This window comes from Falco punctatus, assembly GCF_963210335.1.
Source record: "Falco punctatus genome assembly, chromosome: 1".
NCBI lineage: Eukaryota > Metazoa > Chordata > Aves > Falconiformes > Falconidae > Falco > Falco punctatus.
The window spans coordinates 49,798,281-49,819,149 of NC_137580.1; the positions used below are offsets into that span (position 1 = coordinate 49,798,281).

Consider the following 20,869-nt stretch of genomic DNA (forward strand, 5'->3'; position numbering starts at 1 on the left):
TATGGATGAAAACATTATAGATTACGTGCTTTGCTGTGGGTGGTAAGTGTCATTGCCCTCAGCTAACAGGTGAGGAAACTGAGGCACAGAAAGGCAAAGTGATTTCTTTAACTCGCCAATAGCTCACCTTGGGTTATGTATACTGGAAACAAACGCAATGTAAACTAACTTTTTTTTATGTTGCCTGTAAGTCTGTCTCAGTAAGCTGCCCTTTGTAGCCACAGGAACGTGTCTGCCGTAAGTTTTATAATAAAAAGAAATAATAGTAATTAATATACATAATATATTAGCTATATATAAAAATGTTAATAAGAATTAATAGATCATTAATTATAAATAATAAATTTATTGTTTAGAGATAATAACTAATAATAAGTATGAATGAGAGATAAAATTTAATATTGTAAGAATAAATAATAGTTAAGCAATCACACGTTGTCAGCTATGAGAGGCAGCGAGTGCTTCCTGCTGTCTCACCTGTGTGCTACATCAGCCGCTCCCTCCTCCAGCTCCAGCTGAGTGCTTTGCACCAACTGTGGTGTGCAAATTTGCTCCATTAGTCCCCTTTGCAGAAAACAAACATGGCTCATTTGCACTGCACCAGAAAAAAAGTTGCCGTGTGTAGTTGTGGAGGGGTGGAGGCCGTGCACAGATGCTATCAGGGCATACTTGTCAGCTTCCCCTAACCGATCTGTGGGCAGGAGGCTGGATCCAGGGAAGTTAATGGAAAAATGTTACTGACCTCAGCTGGCTTTGGCTTAGCACATCTGATGACATTAGTGAAATACCCTGATTTCTCTTAACATTTTTCCGTATTACTTTTTTTTTTCCCCCCCCTCCTTTCCAGGAATGGGAAATGAAGAATGGAACATAAATACAGCAAAACCACTCACTTTCCATAAAGGCCTTACCTATTATGGACCAAGACGCAGGCTGCAAAAGACTCATCTGAAAGGTCGTATCAAGCGATACAACATAAGAGGTTTTATAATTCTGTTAAGTTAATGATAGCTTGGCACTAATTTGCCTGTATTCCCTCTACTGTATTGCTGTGTAGCTATGTGTGCCCCTTTTTAGTAGCTGTAACTCTTAATTTCCAACATCACTGGTAAAGAACATGAAAACCAAAACCCCAAAATGAACCATAGTAAACAAAAAGGAGCATAAAGTCGCAGTTGAAAGTTTACTTTGCTGGAATGGTACAGACCAGCAACGTTAATTACGTCGCATCAGATGGCCTGAACACCACCGAAGACTGGTGTGAAATCGTGAAAAAACATGAAATACGTGAAGACCAGTGTGAAATCATAACTCCTTCAGGTCAAAACTGACTTCCAAGGTCTGCCGCAGAGGTGGCTGAGCAAAGCCTTGCTCGCTAGCCCTCGCTTTGCCGTTAGCTGTTATGTGGCAAAAGACAACTGCAGAGCTGTATTCACAGCAGCGAGGCAGCTTGCTCGGCCGGGGCAGCGGGAGCTCTCAGTGCCACTGCCCTGCAGGTTGGTGCAAGGCCCTGGGATGTAGCGACTCAGCTGTGAAACATTTTTTTGGATACTTTTTAGACAGATGCTTTTGTCATTGGGAGGTAAAAAGCTGCCATACTTTGAAAAAAATGTGTTTTAGTACATTCTCTGTGTTACTGTCCTGAAGCACCAGTCATTTTCAAAGGCCATCTTGTCGGACTATGACTTGTTCCTCATTTTTCTAAAAGGCAAACAGGTATTTTTAGATACGGCTTCTTTTCTATACTTTTTGAAAAAGAAAGCATAAGTGAAATTCAGCTGTAACAGATGATGGCAACTCAGAACAGCATATGCAGTCAGTCTTGTTTTGTTTTTTATATCTTATTGTTAAACTTGAGTTATAGAACACTGCTGTACTTAGTTTCCTTTGTCTTTTCAGACCTCAGCTTTTATTTTTGAGGAAGATGGACTGAAAAGATGATAATTTCAAGATTCTTTTATAAACAATTGTACAAAAATTGGGGATTTTCTCAGACAGGAGTCCATTCCGTTTTACTAGGAAACAGCGTCTTGCATTTTAGTCTGTAAAATTATAGAAATCTGTTGGTTTTTGTCTCCATCCATGTCACTCCTGAGAACCTACATGCAGTAAATTGCCAACTGGAGTCCTTCAAAATCTCAAGATTGGCTTTTAAAAATCAGGAGGAGGTGTGTGTGTGTGGGGAAACATTTAATGAGTTGGGTTCTTTCAGGTTTTCTCTCTATGTTTTTTTAAGCCTTTGGAGAGTCTTCAATCACATTCTCCGTATTTTTTTTCCTTCTCAACTGTGAGGACTAGAAAATTACTTTAATTAAAAACATTAAACTACTATTCATATTTTGAGATAATCACAGATGTTAGGGCTGGAGTCTTGGTAATTACTTAAGACATGCAATTAAACCCACAGGAGCTGGCAAGACATTAGTTATCAAGGATCACATCCCTTTATGGCCCAGCCTAGAGTTTGTCTCTTACCTTTAGGAATAGGTGCGTGTCGCTCCTGAAGGGTACGCTGGGATCCCCAGCTGAGCTGGATGCCAGAGGACTTCCCGCAGGAGCAGGTGGGATTTGAAGGCACAGAGCTATCAGTCAGAAAGACCTGACAGCTGCTAGGACACAGGGCTGTGTCCTGTTCCCAAAGGCAGTTAGTGCCAGGGATCCCATCAACCTTAGCAGAGTAGGAATGGGGCCCAACATGAGAAAAGGCTCTTTTCTTCTTGGGACTGGGCTTTGTACAAAGTGTTGCAGGAATGCAGATACAGTAGGGAAGCAAGCGTCAGTGTGCTTTTCACTGAAAACAGGATCTTTCTATATTATTTTTAGGTCATCTGCTTACTTACTAACTCTTTAAGTGGAGGGCACGTTCTATGCTGTATGACTATGGACTAAACAGTATCAAGTTCCCATAAATATTAGCAGAAACAAATTTGAAGCAAAAGTAAGTTCATTTAGGCTTTTTATTTCAAATTAAGTTATTTATTTGTATATTTCAATGAATATTTAATTTATATCTGTACATATTTATGATGCAAATTAGGTTTCTAGTCAACGTTTGCAATGAAGTAACAGTTGCCATTAAGAAGTGGTCCCGCATCAAGTAATGCAGAGTAGTCAAAAGCCAAATCACTTGTCTTGTTTACCCAATATTGGCATTGTATCTTCCACCCTCTATATCCCATGGGGAAAAAAAAAAATAATCCTTGGCAAAGACAGGTTTTAATCCATGCCTGAGATGGAAGTGTGCAAATTTCTGTCCAAGCAAACAGAAACCGCGTGGTACTGGGGCTGTGCACACAACCCAAGCCCTAGTGCTACAGCCTTCTGCTTTGCCAAAGATGCTGGTTGCCCTCGGCACCTATAGCATCTACTGCAGCAGGGGCTGCTGGCAAAATGAAGCATCTTTTGCCCTTTCTCCAGCAAAGCCTCCATAAAGCCACCACCACCCCCAACCCAGCACGTACTGTAATTTTATGTCTGTAATGTGTAAGTGCATCGGTAACATCACAATTTGCATCAGTGACATGTCTATTCTATATAATCACCAAGGTTTTGAAAAGAGAAAAACAAAAAAAGCCTTGGTAAATAACCTCTCTATAGACCACATTTGGTGCTGTGAAATGAACTCTGTTTTCTTGAATAGTACTATTGCTGCACAATTTTTATAAAAAGCAACAGAGCTTGTATTTTCACCATTTTTTAGGTTTCAGGATCACCAACCAAAGTCAGCAATAGAGCAGCATGACTTTTGATTTAAAGGAAAACTCTTGTATTTTAAACTATTTCTATGTCTTTTAAGAAAACGTTACGCTTGTGCTTCCTGAACAAACTCCTGTTACTGTACCAGGTGCTTTTTTTTTTTTTAATTGTTTTTGTATGGGTGATGCTTTAAAAAAAAAAAACACATAACTTTTGGGGATCAAAGGTGGTTTTGTTTGTTGTTTTTTTATGAGATAATTGTGGCAATTTGATTTTTCAAATGTTGAATACTTAAATTAGTATAAATTTTTTTTGTTAAAGACACTTTCAACTTAATTGGCCCAGGCTATGTGTTGTAAGATAATGTTCTCATATTAAGAATGTAATTATTTCCTTATTGTATTTTTTAAAAAACAAAATCATATTTAAAAAAATCTCTGTGAAAAAAAGCATGAAAGAAACATGAAAAAAGTTTTTGTTTTATTTTTGTTATTGGATATGTTGGCAGTGCCCATTATAATTGACTGTAAATATAGTCTTTCTACTGTATTTCTCAATGTATTTAAGTTTTTTGACACACATTCATGGGAACTTCTGTTATAAACGACAACAAAAAAAAGTCCAAAATAGACCCACCTTCAAATGTGTGTCTTAGTAGCTTCAACTAACTTTATGCCTTTCTAGTTTATTCTTCAGAAAGTCTTGCAGAGTGTGAAAAAAGACTGGCACCTAGCAGGTGCGACAAATCCAAGACCATTATTAATAAAGTTACCTGTCAAAAAAAAAGAAATACTTGAGTTGTTGTTTCTTGGTATTTGTCAGTATAATAAGTAGGTGACACCTTAGCAATAGTCACCCTCAACCAAGTACCATTTTCCTTCGCCAGTCAGTTGAAAAATGCTTGAACAAGTTATAATATGCATTGGTTTGGTATCATTTCTGCCCCCATTTAACTGAGCGATGACCTTCTGCAACTTGAATGCAGTTCATCCAAGGGCTTGCCTAGCAACGGAAAATAGGAATTTGATGTATTTAGAGCTCATAGCAGAAGTTACTGCTTATCTAGTGTTACTGTAACAGTTTGCTTAGATGTTGAACCCGTTCATAAATAATGTAAAATGTAAAACATTAAAAATTACCCCTAAGAAATTAATGTGGCTCAAAATCAAACAGATATTTAGCAGGTTGCTTTATGATGAATATAGCAATTCCTTATAGATGACAGATGGGACTGAAAAGTGATAAACCATAATTACTCCTTGTTGCTTTACTTAGATTTAGCTCTTGCTCCCATTACACTAAAAATATTACCAAATATACCATGCTTAAGCAGAAAATACATTCTATTTTACCAAACTCAAGGAAGCAGTATTATAAAGTAGTCTAATTGGTTTCCTTTCTGTATTCACAGCCTCCTTGACCTCAGGAGAAAAAGGTGGTCAGCATTTGTAAAGTATGTGGTGTTAACTAATAAAAATTGTCTCTCGAGTAGACGCAGCTTTTTCAAATCTGAATCAAAGCTTGTAACACCTCACTGCCTTTTGTCAATTAAAAAGCCTTCAAAAGCAAAGGAAATTATTAGCATTTCTCTAGAGAAAGAAAGAATGTCTGTAGAAAAGATACATACATAGGATAAGTTGTATAAAAATATATGTATCTTATATATAAATATATATTTTAAATAGTTGTAGTATGTAATATGTACTATTATTATAGCATAATAGTATAGATGCAAAAAAGAGAAAATTAATACCTTCAGTTACTCAGGCTCATGGCCTAAAAAAGCCTTAAAAAGGATCTTAGTGTTTCTCTATAAGCTGTATTTAATATTTGGTCTACCCCTTGCATGCCAAAGGCATTCAATATGAAAGGCCCCACCAACACCTAACTTACTCCATTGTGGTTTATTCCTGCAGGTGGGCACCCACATTGTAAGCATTGCAGTGGTTTAATGTTAAGTTATTTTTTTAACTTCCTTTTAAATTGGTGCATAATTTGAGCACCATCAGACCCCCTCATTACAGCATTTAAGCACACAGCTTTATAAAGAAGGGCTCCTGGCCAGAGACTGAACGATGGCAAATGTGACACCATTTTTTCAAAGGAAGATGGAAAAAAAAAGTCCGAAAATACAGAGTTCTACAGCTGTTCTGGGCAGACTGACAGGTGGTATAATGATGGGAAGAGTCATTGAACAGCCTGAGGAATCACTGTACTGGGGCAGGGTCAGCGCAGGTTTATACTGGGGGTGTCATCGCACGTGAAGTGCTGAGGGGTCTGCAAAGCTGTTGGTGAGCATCCAGGAAAAGAACATATTCTGCTTGGATTTCTTCAACACACTTTTTGACAAGGTCCATCACTAAAGAGGTTTAAGTAGCTACTGGAGAAAAGGAAAATACCCAATAGGACAAATGACTGGTTGATAAACAAACAGAAAAATAGGGCATAAATTCTCTATTTCCAGTTGCCTTGGCAGTCAGCCTTGGGATCCCACAGCGCTGGGATCTGAGCCTTGAGCAGGTCAAAATATTCAGAAAGACTTGAGGGGGGGAGAGGATGACAAATTTAATTTTATATATATATAAATTTATATATATTCAGGGTAGTAACACTAAAAGCCAGCTACAAGGATTTGCAGAAATACTTTTCACAACTTCACCAGTGATTAAAATGTCAAAAAAAAATCAGTGTACAGAAAGAGCTGCTTGTGGTACAGAAAAGAAAAAAAACCACAACCCTCCCCCCCAAACCCCCAATCTAGACACTTATGAGTGCTGAAACAGCACTACACTCAAGATGATCATGGAGTTTTAATAGTTAAATGCATGTACTGCATAGTAATTAAGAAAAAACCCAAATCAAAAAACCAAAAACACAACAACAACAACAAAAAAAAAAAACCCTTGGCAAATATCCTGTAGTCTAAAATGCAGCAAATGGCTCTAGACCATCTGACTTGCACAACTTGCACAAACAAGTGGTTTAAAATAAAGAAGACCACCACCCACCTAGCATCTCTGATACCACCATCATCTGTTTTAGGACCCATAGAACATTATCCAGAGTCTGGGCACTGACTCATAAATAGATAAACTCATATGGATGATGGTACAAGGGCAAGAAAGCAAACCAAAAGCACGACAGCCTCTCCATAGAAGAAAAAATATTATTGATAATACAATGAACTTCAAGGGAAAACAAAAATAAGGTCTTTTCAGTGTGAAATAAAAATCTTGAGCAGGGAAGGGAATATGTAAAAAAGTTACAAAAATCAGCAGCAGAATGGTGAATGAAGTAGTCCCGGTCACTAACAGTACAGACGCTGAGGGTAGCAAAATTAATGGGGCAACATTAATGCTCAAACCTACAACACAGGTACTTTCACTCACTGCCCAATTCAGCTAGAAAACCTGTTGCCACAGAATTCTACAGACACTTAAAAGCTTATACCAGTCCATAATCAATGAACAACATTCATGGCAAAAAATTACTACTCAAGGCTACCAAACACACAGCTGTCAGCTCTGAAGCAGATGGGTCCAGGTCCAGGGTGGATGGAGGCAGGAAGCACACACTGCGTAAGTGTCCTTGTGTGCTTCCTCCTCTTCCCCGGCCATATTGCTATCGATAAATGGAGCAGGGCTCTTTCATAGAAGACTATTTATCTTTTCCCACCAGCAGTTACAAAAGCATTCCCTCCTATAAAATAATGTATGATCTTCTTTTCCATTTGATTTTCAAAGCAAGCGTATGCTATAAGATCAAGACAATGCAGTATCATTCTCTCACAATATATATTAGATGACAGCTGAAACAATTAAATTACATCAAGGATATTCCTCTTCAATTATCTCTCCTGATGACAAGGAAATAATTTTCCTATTAGATTTTGTAGAATCCTAGCTCAGTAGAATTACAGCTACATGGTCCTGAGTTGAACTCAAGTCAGAAGCTTCACTCCTTGTTTCATTATAAATTGTTAAATAGACTGACAATTCCTTTCACCAAATTGTTCCTTGGAATTACTACTTTTGTAAACCGCTTTGTTAGCATGTGCTGCTGCTTCTGACTTTTTTTTTTTTTTTAAGGTCAGCATTTGGTGTGATTGTTGTAATAGTGAGAACGGATCCTTTTATCATGTTAAAAATACACTGAGCAGCATTTATAGCATTTTGCTTCAGCTTTTGAAAACCATGCGGGTCAGAGTACAGTAACATTTTCATCACAGCAGCTGGATTCATATAAAAGCAAAACATCTTTCAAGGCATAAATCACAAAAAGAAAAAATGGAAATCAGTCTCTTAATGGAAAACAGGAAAAACATTGGCTGGTGTTTATGACTCAGAAGTTTTATTATAGAGACATAATTTATGATGATGTTGAAACCAGTTAGGCTTCAAAATAGCATAGCAATTAATACGGCTTTGATGAGGACAGCAAAGGAAACAGAAGTGAAGCAATTATCTTATTCTTTTTTCCATGGAAATTGGTTTCTGAAGTAAAGTAGCCCTTCAGGTTAAGTATTAGCAAGTTTCATTTGGTGTCCCATTTATGGGAACAGCATGTCCATGTCTGCCCTTACTCCTGCCCTTCCATTTCAGGCCCTTTCCTTGGAGATAACTATTGGAATATCATTAAAAATTAGAGACTTTAGTGGTTCTCTTCATTTTGCTTTTATTTATGTCAGAGCACTAAATTTGGAAAATGAAATGCAGTCACTTGAGATTCAACAGGCTGCTTTTTTAGTGATAAATTGCGATTTAAAGATTCAGCTAGCCACAACATAGGATGAGAGAACCTAAAATGACAACCACCAGAATGTCTTCTAGCTGACTTACACAAGCAGGGAAAGTCTCAATTTCACTTCTGAACCCAGCCTCACATTTAGCATGATATGCCACAGGGTATGTTCATACAGCCCATACCACGGGCTTCCTCTGGCTGCTGTCTTTCAGCAGGGACTATGAGAAAGCGCAGAACTAAGGCAGACTGAGAAAATTAAATTGAAACTTCTATTTTTGAGAATTTTCCTTATGATTGCCCATCTTCTCATGCCCAAAGTATACCCACTCCATGAATAAACAATCCATTCATTAGTCCATTACAATTTCACTGTAGTCTATAAAATATCTATGGATAAATAAAAAAATGGCAGATAATAGCTTATGTTGCTGCTTTTTCCCAGTATGAGGTTTAATAAGACTTCACATTGCACATCCATAACCACAGTGCTTAGCAACAAACATCTCTGCTCTCTCTGCTCTTACCTGTTGTGGGGGATAGGCAGTGAGAAGAGCCGTCCCAGTGTTGTTTTTCCAGTGTCAGGCTTTCCCTGGGAAGACCAAGCTGCTGTACCAGGCTGCACAGCAGCAACCACTTGTCAGCAAACCGTAAACTGTTTTCCAGCCCGAGACCTGAGCTAAGCCAGTAGCAGCTCACCACTCAGAATTCTGAAGCAGGGAAGAATGTCCAAATTGCAGGGATGCATGGCATGTTCTGACTTTAGCAATTCACTCACCTTTGCGTTTGGAGAGCTGGGGCCTGCTCCTTGCATACCGCTAGCTTGAGGACAAGTCTTGATTTGCAGACCCATCAATTTTGCAAGGAGGATGCAGCTTCTACACAGCACAGGCAACGCTTCAGGAAAAGAGTGGGATGAAGGAAAAACAATGCAGTAAAAAAAAGGAAAGAATAAAGAAAAAAGAAAAGAGAGCAAGTAGTGTGTGAAGGCAATGAAATGGGAGATTGGAATAAAGACATGGGAGGCGCAGAAGAACACACCTAGCTTTGTTCTGTTTATAGCTCTCTGTTACCGGGAGATCAAGGTTGAAACCTGCTGAATTCTGTGATTCTTCAGCTAGACAGAAAGATTCAGCCTTTGGTTCAGTGAAGTTCTGGAAGCTGCAGTTGCACGGCTTCGGTCTCACCACAGAGTGTCACCCTCCGCCAGTTAAACCTCGGCAGCGCTGCATGGAGCGGAGTTGGGCTGCAGCGAGGAGGACGAGTGGGGTGAATAGCTAAAGGGGAGGAGGATGAAGCTTTGCTGCAGCCACTGAGGTCTGTGCTGCTGAAGCCGAGTAGTTTGCTGCTAACTACAGACAAATCAAACCACACACACACACACAACCTCTGGGGTCTGGTTAAACCACCTTCCCTCCACAAATCCCATGAAACACGCCACAAGAAAGACCAAGCAACCGATAGTTTAGAACCAAATTTTATTAAAGAAAAACCTGTAGTGCAGGTTCTCAGGACAAATGCATACCTTTGGATGCAGTGGAGTACACAGGTACGTATACAGTAGTTTGCCTGCTACATGTTTGGAAGCTGAAAGAGATCGTGATAATCTGTACTGCACAGTTCATCACCATCATTAAAAGTTGCCAAAAACTTGGTTGTGGATCACTAACAGATACTTGGTTATGTGTGTGCACTACATATTGCACAAGACTTTTGATTAAGCTATTAATTGTGCAATTGAATCACAGTTAAGTGTTACATTAAGCATATTCAAACATATATTTGTTTGGGTTTTTTTTTCCTCAAAACCAGCACGTCACTACAAAACTGCCATTAAATGTTACATATTTACAAAAATATACAAATAACATTTCTCCCCATGTACGACAATGCACCAGTTACGGATTAATTTCATTCTTCCCTTGAGCCCTGATACTGTATACAAAGAAACCTGCTCAAAGTCAAGGTCTCCTGAAACAAAATTAGGAAAAGGCATGTACTGTTTTCACAAATACTAGAGTGTGCAAAGGCAGAAGGAGAGGACTGCGTAGTCATGTATGTTAAAGGTATGGACTATAGCATACCAATGACCGCTGAGAGCCTTTACATTGATTGGAAGGGCCCCTTTGTCAGAAATCCAGTTAGAGTCTCAGTGTTAAGCATTTGCTCGTTCTGGAAAAGCAGTTGCAAGTAGCCTAAAAACTAAGTTCTGCCTTGGCTGTAATTAGCTTACATCTGTCCGAAGTACTCTCCTGCTAACCACGGGAATAAGAACTACAGGTGAAAATCAGCTGGTCACCTGTGTGAGTACAGATGCAGCGAGATGACAACTGATTTTAGCCTGCAGCGGCATTTCAAATGCACTGTGGATGAGCACCTTTCTTCCGTAACACTGGAACTGACAGAGCTGAACTGACAAACTCCATGGAACTGCATGGTCATAAATTAGGCTAGAATTTGTCCCTGCGATGCCAAATAAATAATGTTCCACATGAACAACAGGCTACTGAGAAATTCTTTGTGAATCTTCACAAGAAGTATGTTAAGTCTAGTTTTTATTTTATTGGCTTTCCTATCTTTACCAAGAGCTGTAGATCTAATTAGCCAAAAAATATGATTAGGGCTTGGTTTATACCAACGTTTTCTCCTTTTGTTCACATGGGTAATGCCAGCTAAATCAATATGATTTATCTGTCTGAGTCTGAAACGAGAGATTTTGGACCCACTTGTGCTGAAACAGCCACAGATACACTGTAAACATGCCAGTAGTCATCCTTTACTCTTAAAATGGAAAATTCTCCTATTCCAACTCACATTCTCTCTCCAAATCTTCCTCCAACACTTAATCCAGGGTGAATTGATATTCCTAATGCAGCTTCATAAATACAGAGCAATGATACTATGATAATTTCATTTAGGTGAGGAAGGGTGATAGCTGATGTCTCTAAAACCACATTTGCAATGCACTAGGGTGATAGTCTTTAGAACCACCTCCCCTTTTCCAAAGAAACATATCTATGGTTAGTAGAAAGATAAATCACAGTAGCTGTACATATTTGTAAAAATAAGTGGTAAGTAAAGCACAAAAGTGGATGCTTCTCAAAGCGCCCTGCCAGCTGATCAAGTTTTCCACCTCTTCCAATCTGCTATTCCTCTGCTAATTTTTTCTTGGTTTTTTTCTCAGCCACACAAAAGAGGATAGAAATGAGTTAATCCCCTTTTAACATCAACCCATCTTACTGACAGAACCACAATCAGAGAAAAGCAACTCAGAAGAGACTGGGATCAAGAAGGGAGAATTCAAGTATACTTCTCCATCTGATTATGTTTTCCCTCCAGAGCCTTCTGCATTGCAGCAAGCACAGCCCATGTCTTACACCCATGAGGAAATAAATCATAGCTTGTCAGTGACAAATAAAAAAAGGAGCTGTACTGAAACGCCTGGTGTGTATATGAAATGGAGGAACTCTCCATTTGGAAATTAAAATGTCTAGTCACATGTTCAGCAAGCTCCTGTGGCAGGTGTTTACCTGCAGGAATACTATACCAACTCCATTCATCCTCTCTAAACACTGTAAAATTACTGCTCATAAAGGGATTCTAGCAAATTACATTTAAGCAGTATAAATCCAAATCACAGACCCTGTAAGACAATTCTCCCTTGCCTCCCAGCTCAGTGCTGTGCTAACAAGGAACACCATTAGCCAATGCCCTACAATCATCTTGGAAGTAAACCTACACTGCAGCTACCTCTAGAGTGTGCATACGTGTATCCTGGCTCCTGGGAAGCAACCTCTTTTCCATGCACCTCAAGTGGGATGTTGCTGTGAGTCAAATCCCTCTGAAATGACAGGTAGAAATGCTGATAATTTTGCATGTTCCTGGTGCTGCATGAGTTTAGACTCATGGTTTAAAGTCTCTACGCAGCCAACAAAACTGAAAATAGTTGCCATTACAAATTTAAGTTCTAATGCTCAAGCAAAACAAGAATCAACAATTTGTGGCAAAATAATACACACTGGCAACACTATCTCCCTGCTTTTCCTTGTCCTGTTCAGTCTTCTGCTCCCATCCCTCCTGCATCTCTCTCTCACACACTCCCTCTCTAACACAGCCTCTACCTTTTAAAGGTAACACTGAGCTTTTCAATTATCTTATTCTCATCAAATTCTCCAAGCTCCTCCAACAAGAAGATTCTGCCAAACCTATCTGCTGACTTTGCTTAAACTTGTATTTTATGGAACTTGAAAGCAAGCTATTTGCCTCAGCCTCTAGAAAATGTTGCATACAGAGCTGTCCCACAAACCTGACAAGTCAAGTTACTCCCAGGAGGAATGATCCCTGCTCCTGCTTCTCTCTTAGCAATGGACCCTTCTTTACCTCGCCTATTCTTCAGCTTCAGGTGAAGACAATTTACCTAAAAGGCTGTGTACTAGCTTGGCCTCACTGTTTCCCATCTTGAAATACAAATGCAGCCCAATGGTCTGGCAAGCTGTTTTTGCCCATCCCTGCTGCAATTCTGTACCTGCTAGACAGATGGGCTGGCAAAGCAAGTCAGTCCTTGCTGTGCTCCAGGTAACTCATGCAAACATCATGTCTTATCCCTGTAACCCAAAATGAGGGAGGAGGAGGCATTTGGGAGATAATGGGTATAGCTGTCTGTCAATTAAATATACGTTTTCCACTACAGACCTGCAGTAGGGTCAATATAATCACGGATGAGAGAGGAAAATGCTAGTTATCCTTCCAGAGAGTACAACACTCATCCACATCTCAGACTAGAAGTATGTGCCTTCTGGGACAAACAGCTGAGAGGAGTCCTGGAAAGGCAAAAAGAGAGTCCCAGAAAGATTTACAGAAAATGAGAGCCAAAATTCAAAGCGAAAGGATTAAAAGAACCAAAAATGGGAAACAGGAAGGATGGATTGCAGTGAGACAAAGCATAGGGGAACTACATCAGCCCAGAGAGTACAGCACAGCTCAGAGGAAAGGCAAGGGTGGGGAAGAGATCCTGATTCTTCTTATCACTCAGGACACAGTAGGGTGCATATCTAAACAAAAACATAGACAGAAACAGAACATAAAGCAAAATAAAAGGCAATGGAAGAAAAAAGCGGACTGTAGAGAGCTGTCATCAGGAGGAGGAGGCAGGCAAGGCAGAGCAACAAACAGCAGCAATAATGAAAAAGAATGAAATGACAAAAATGGAGAGAGAAAGGAACTAGAAGAAACAGAAGATAATGGAAATTCAGACATTTTTTTCTGTAAAGTGTCACCAATTACTTAGCAAAAAGTTGGAAACATTAAATAATGCAGGTCACTTCTCTGAAGAGTTTAGCATCTCAAAAGATTAACACCCTAAAGAGAGGAGTGTATTTACAAGCAAATGGAGCCAGTGAATTGGGCATCTTCCTATGTTTGTTATGATGTTCTGTAATCTTAACCACCTAAGTGCCCTTCTGTGAATCTGGGACATATAAGTGGTCTATTAAAATACTCTCCTTTAAACTAGTTTAATCGTTTCCAGTCTGCCTACATGCATGTTACTTATGTTTGGGGTGTACACTTCTTCTACATAGTCCTGCCTATTCATGATCCATAACATGTCTCAAAACCCATGTAGATACAAGTCTGCTGTTTTCCTATATGAGCTGTTCTCATTAAAATGCATCTCTTTTACCATTTCAGAAAGATTTCCTTTTTAAGATGTTTTAATTAATAAGCAAACGGCGTGAATTAATTCTTTTTTTAAAAAAAGAGAACAAGCCAATTCTTGCCCTTTGATCTGCAAGAACAGACACTGTCAGTAAGAACTAAATATAAGCATCAACAGCTGGCTAAAATTAGCAACAAATAACATAGAAATACAAGACATGCTAAGAAAGTTATTTGGAATGCCTGGCTTTCCTGGTGATTAATACACTCGTTCTACCATTAAAAGTATGTGCAACAAAGACATATTATTTAAGTAGCGCCATGTACTGCTGCATGTCATTATTGCTGCCCAACACAACTTCATGTCCGCTGTACTGCAACAATTCAGTGTTGCAGTACACATTCTACAGAAACTCAGAAATCAAGTCAGATCAATAAACCTCAAGTTTCTGTAATGCTTTCAAGTGTTGCAAGGAAATAATTTTAAACAGAATTACTTGTGTAAGGAAAAGAATACACTTTTTTCAGGGCTAGTAAATGTCACCGCTAAAAGAAAATCAATCTGGAAGAAGAGCAAGACAAAGACTATGCAATTTAAGAACATGTATTTTTAGGGATACTATTAAAATAAAGTATTTTAATACAAACCATATCAGCTCTTTGATAAGGATTTTGTTCACATAGCTGTCTTGTTGTACTTCAGAGTACGTATTTCTAAGCCTTCCATTGTTTCTTGTCTTAGATAATGTCTTCCAGGAGATCATCTCAGCTACCAGCACATAAACTAGCTGACAATAGTAATTCTGAAAAGCTTCATGTAAGGAATAAAAGGAAGAGACAAAAAGAATGAAAATCCTTCATTCAGTCATACATGGCTCCACAATTCATATTTTTAGTAATTTGCTACTCCATTTAACAGGAGGAAAAAGACCAGGACTGAGGACTTAAAAAAATGAGATCTCACATATTATAAATCATGAAACTAACCGGTTGTATGCATCAATTTCAAGGGGAGAAAGCCCAAATAGCAAAACTTTAAAAGGAATGCATTCTTAAGTCTTCACACCAACCTGAAGTACCATTCAGGTCCTTATTTCCCTCGTGGTATGTATAATCCTCTCTGCTCTATGCAACATACCTGAAAACAAAGGAAAAATAAAAACTTTGTCCATACACATTCCCATTCAGATTTGGGAAATGAGCTGTTCTAGTCCTTGTCGACAGTGAGAAACTGTTCTGCAATCCCTCCAGCTTGAGGTTACAATAAGAATTGGAGGAAAATCTGCCAAGGTGATCAATCGGGTAGAAGGTTTGACTTAGGAAAGAAGATTAAAAAATTAAAGAGTGCACAGCTTGGCATTTCCCAAAGACTGCAGGGTTAGGCTTTTAATTGCAAAAGCTAACTGGGGGTCTGAGTTATTTCTGAATTCATCACTTTGACAATTATAGTCTGAAAATAAGTGAAAAACATTACATATATATCCATGACAGGAATAAACACACATTTAAATGGCACCGAGAGGGCTAATTCTGAAATACTGAAAGGAAATAAAGAACATGAAAATATAGACTCAACATTATGAAAATGGTCTGAGCAGATCCTGTAACAACTTCTAGGCAATTAAATGCTATTCTAATGTAATTTTTAGAAAGACTTTCTCAGACTAGTAGGATTAGGCTATATGTCACTCTCTTAAAGTAAGTTGTAGAAGCAATGTGCAGTTGAGACTAGAACAGGGAAAATGAGCCAGGAAGCAGCTGTTTGGATGGACTTAGAAGAGACAACAAACTTTTGCACCTCAAAAATCAGTATTTATAAAGGTAAACGCTTATACATTTCTTCCTGGTGGAAAGCCAATACTTTGAGAGAAATGTGCACCTTTCTGCACATCTGAAATAAAAATGAAGCTGGAAACAATACAGCGGTATCAATCAATACACCATAACAACTCCAACTGTCAGGGATTGTGCAATGAAATAAAAATTTTAGTGTCTCTTTTCCCCCAAGGTCTCATTAATGAAAAATTTTAAAACATTGTTTTATAGAAAACAGAGGAAAAATCTACAACTGAAATTGTCTTCGATTCTATCAACTTAGCAACATTGTATTCGACCTGAAGTAACACTAGAAATTCAAAGCTTATCAGAACCACTGGTTCATCATCAAAAAGATACTGTAAACACACACATGTATTTCATTTCTTAAAAATATTGAAACCCCCTCACATTTCTTTGAGCATGTATTTGTGTGAGGAGGATGGATACCACTGCGGTTCCATTCTATTGACCTCTTTTAAAGAGACAGCATACAGCAGTCGAGTATTCCCACCACAGGGATGTCTCATTGGTCCTTAAACAGCTAACCATCATGATCATGTCAGATGAAGTCTGCTTTGCACTAGGAACTACTAATGGCAAAGTGCTGATTTGTCTCTGTCTGTCCAGAGGAAAATAGTGTAACAAATCATCTACTTTATAGGAACAAACACTTTACTCTTCTTTACACTGAGTACACATTGAAAGCAGAAAACTCATCAAGAAGGATATAATTCAATGAGAATATTCTAAAAGAGTTCAAAGAAATTGCATGTGAATTTGAGATAATAATAATGTCTTGCCTTAGGCTGGTACCTTCTATTTCCTCACAGCCATTTCCACCACCCTCTTCTACAGGGTATAAAAACATACAATGATTTATATTGCTTTTATTTTTGAGAAATTAATTGACACTGTGTGTGGATTTTCCCTGAATATCTGAGCATTTCTGAGCACTTTTAACGGATGGACTAATCCAGAGCCATATAAAACATTCCATATCAAAAGGGAAAGCAAAGATAACAGCTGTAAGTCTTGATGGCTCTGTTAGAATGCTTCAAATCAGTACTGCTTGGAGCACTCTGAAAAGTACAGGGTGGTTTTGAAATCGCAAATGCATCAGAGTTTAAGAAGGCCAAAAGATGTAAATGAGGGTAATGCACCACCAGTTTTGTTGGTTACAGTATAGCTCAATATCAATGTTGATAAGTATCACTGTACCCATTATTATAAGGCTGCAGAAAAATAAGTTTAAGATACTAGTGTGTAACAGCAAATTCACAGGTAATGTTGCAATGCTACCATACAACAATATGTTCAAAGAACATTTTTAAAATAAAATTACCTTTTCTTTTTTTTTTTTTTTTTAAACAGTGATGCGCCTCATTTTTTGGATTACGCATTTTTTACATTTATACACAATTGCAGCTGATTTCAGCAGACTACCGTTAAAAACAGCCATAATTACAAGTAAAAGAAAGGAAAACTATTAATAATTTATGCTCAAAAAATTATTTCATGCTGTTAATCCTGAACAAACAGTAATTAATTTAGCCTCACAATACTCCTGTGAGGTAATTACGATCAGCCCCATTTTACAGGTGGGGAAACTGAGGCACATAAAGGTTAAGTAACATGCCCAGAGTCTGGGTACAAAATCCAGGTACCTGACAGCCATCTTCTGTTTCTTAGCTATCAAATCACCCTTTCTCACTAACAAATTTAACTGGAATACATACAAATATTGCACGCATTTGTGCATGCATCTGTGGCTAGCTTTTGTGCATAGAAACAACTCCATGTTCCTGTATACACTTGTATCAGGATTAGATACATATAAAGGATAAAATGTTAAGACTTCATGGACATAGTTCAAGAGATTTGAAACCTAGCTCTAGTAAGACTTTTCATTTAAAGATAAACCAAGACACCATGAACGGAAAAATGGTAATGGTATTTTCTGAGTTTTAAAATAATTCATTTTAAAGTTCTTACCAGGGAATCAAAGGCTTCCTTTATTATCTGCTGGGTATTATTAATACAGTTACTGACATCTCTTTAGAAAACAGTGTTTTTAAGACATGACAAACCAACCTCACAGGAGTGCTGCATGAATCAAATTAATAAGCATTGAAAAACATTATTACAGGCACTATATTGTGCTAAGTATTCATTAAATATGCTACAGTGTTCCAAAAGACTCCCGTTATCAGACACAAATCACCCTGTATTAAATGTACAAAAGTAGCTGTTAAAGCATAAATTAGATGTGTGACCTAGTTCCAACAGTGTCCTTTGCCAGTCCGACAAACCATGGGAGAACAACCCCAGGCTAGAACTTCCATCTCATCCCTTGTATGTGAGGCCACTCACCTGCCCTATACAAATAACCCACTTCAGATTTATTTCAAAGGAACAAGCAGGCTGTTTGCAATACTATTTTATTCTCTGCTCCAGCTTATTTCCACTAGAAAAAGCATAACGAGCTGGTGAGGAGGGAAAGCCTCTGGTGCAACAATCCCAAGAGTTTCCAATGCACAGCACGTTTTGAACCTGCCCTTCTCTTCAAGAAACTCAGACTCAGGTATGGGTAACACCTTGGATTTCTACACAGTCTGGCATAAAACAGTCAGCTAGAGCATTGCTTCTCCATAAATCAGTTTGCATGGCACTCTACAACTAAATAGGCAGAAGTTTTAGAACAATTTTTGAAATTATTTTCCTGAGCAGTTTGCAAGCACTTTTCAGAATCTTCACTTCAACTTTTCCGTCTAGTTCCTTACAGTAAGATTATAATCCAGATTTTCTTGTGCTTTACACATACAACCTGTGGGGTTTGTGAGAGCCTACAGTACTACACTGAATTGTTACATCCTGGTCCTTTGCACTTGATGACAATATGCTCTAGGATATTCACAGCTACACAAAAAAATGACTCCAATGCATATGATAATTTTAAGACAGTTCTTTTCTGGTTTACCAGCATTCATTTTTTTTTGTTTGTTTGTTTATTCAGAAAGATGTAGTTAGCTATCCGTATCCTTCGTAAACAAGCTGGTGTGTGAGCTTGCTGCTAGCATCAGTATGACATTCAGTGAGTAAAGAGCTATTTATTCTCTATTGAAGGCAAAAGGTGAAGAGATTATATAGGGTTCCGAGAGAAGCATCCTAATCCCAGGCAGCTGTGACACATAGGGTGCCAGATGTTCAATCTCATCACCCCACAGTCCATTTCCTGCACGGCTCCATAAACCACAGGAAAAAGACCAGTGGGGTGTGGATTCACTGCACTACCATTCCCAAGGGATGCAGAGGTCGGAATTAGGAAACTCTGACCTGACTCACAAGCCTGGCAGCTCCTTCAGAAGCCCCACCACCCTCCCTGCAGAAATAGGGGCCACAGTGCTAGGGACTGAGTGACACTCTGTGGTGATGGAAAGGAAATATGAACCCCTACATCACAGCCCAGCCTCCCCATGGACCTCTGGATTGTCAAACCAACTGGAGTGGAAAAGGTCAGGTCAGAGTTTGCCCACACCTGTCTGCAAGGGCAAACAGTCAGGGAAAATACCAAAGAAGGATGTAGATGGGAAGGGGATGGCGGTGCGCTACCCATTCCTGCCCAGAGGAGAGCTCTGACCTACCCGGCACCTCTGCCCTAATAGTAAAATTTAAAATTTTTTAAAAATAACCTTACAAAGAAAGCAAATTAAAAGAGGTATTTACACTCTCTGGATATTTAAAAAGAGACAGGCCACCAGCATGGGGTTGTATGGGATAACTCATCCGGCAGCTGCCATCGTCCTAGAGGTGCTTGCTCAGGAGACAAGAAGAGAGCAACTAAAAATGACTGTCCGCAAGTGAAGGCACCTGGTCTGGAAATAGCATCAGGCTGGTGTTTTTCTTTCACGTGGGGTGGGACTGGGGGAGATACTGGTGCTGATGGTTTGTCAGAACTTGATATACTTACAAGAGCATTATCCTATATTATGAGATATCTTAATTAAACATTTTACTTCCTTTAATCCGCAGAAGGTCCTAAGCCTAAATTAATTAGATTGTCTCACACATGTTTAAGTTAACAGCTTGTACCAACTAGGAGTGCATTTGTCTCCTCACTCAGTCTTCTCCCAGTACAGAAACACTTAGCCTCCTAAAAAAATGTCATCGTGATCAACCAACTGTTCTGGTCTAGTCACTTGTGTAAAAATCACCTTTTCAAGCTGAAGAGTCCCAGCCTTCCGATGAATACCTCAATTAAAAATATAATTAAAAAGTTACAGTCAATCCTTCTAAAAATAAACATAAAGAACTAGAGCATATACAGAAAAGAAATAAGGTGGCATTGAAGGTGCCTAGGGCTACAGATTTGCTATAGTTTGAGTTTCAATAGTAACGAGTTCCCAGGCCATAGAGTGAACACAAGACGTATTATCCTTCTCCCTCGATAACTGATGATGGACGTTTTTTTCCACAGGACTGATAAGCAACCTCCTCTTCACCAGCATTTACAGCCATATTTTCATTTTTGTGACATCACCAGGGAAAAATAAAATGATACAGAGAAGAGTCTTTCGGATTTTGTGTTCAGCTGTAAATATCAGCTAACCAGGTAACTGTGCATCTCTCTGGAGTTGATGCTCAAAACCACGCCTGAGTGATTGCCTACAAAAAAATAGAAACAAAAGGCCAGCATTAGTGTATTTCAGGAACTTCATAATAAATCCCCCTTTTATTGCAGGGACAAGTCAATCGCATAAAGAGAGTGGCTTTAGCAAACAACAGGTCAGGTGAAGTTTGGTGCAACAGCTCCATGTACCTACAGCATACTTTCACACAAAGCTTTTGCTCATGGTGGTGGATTTGTGGTGAATTCCTAGGGTTTCTATCCCAGTGACAGCATAAGTTGGTTCTCTTTGTGGCTTAAAAAGGTGTAGTTGTCTCGAGGGGTGCAGGTGAGGGA

At 38.8% G+C, this 20,869-nt stretch overlaps 2 protein-coding genes across 25 annotated transcripts in view; one reads left to right on the top strand and one right to left on the bottom strand.

The window, feature by feature from the left end:
* The window catches only part of AFAP1 (actin filament associated protein 1), a 140,420-nt gene that overhangs the window by 117,193 nt on the left and 2,358 nt on the right, over window positions 1–20,869 (top strand). For 6 of the 19 annotated variants that reach the window (XM_080373394.1, XM_080373401.1, XM_080373400.1 and 3 more), the window contains 3 exons: window positions 848–2,938; window positions 9,558–9,705; window positions 11,621–20,518. In XM_080373394.1, the coding sequence (XP_080229520.1) occupies window positions 848–874 (27 nt within the window). In that variant the 3' untranslated portion in view covers window positions 875–2,938; window positions 9,558–9,705; window positions 11,621–20,518. Of the gene's footprint in view, window positions 1–847; window positions 4,483–9,498; window positions 9,706–11,620; window positions 20,519–20,869 lie in introns of those variants that run through there. The other 13 variants (XM_080373407.1, XM_080373408.1, XM_080373410.1 and 10 more) reach the window with 13 other exon arrangements.
* Window positions 19,902–20,869, bottom strand: part of SORCS2 (sortilin related VPS10 domain containing receptor 2) — a 569,561-nt gene continuing 568,593 nt past the window's right edge. For all 6 annotated transcript variants that reach the window (XM_080373393.1, XM_080373391.1, XM_080373389.1 and 3 more), the window contains one exon: window positions 19,902–20,571. In XM_080373393.1, the coding sequence (XP_080229519.1) occupies window positions 20,507–20,571 (65 nt within the window). In that variant the 3' untranslated portion in view covers window positions 19,902–20,506. The remainder of the gene's footprint in view (window positions 20,572–20,869) is intronic.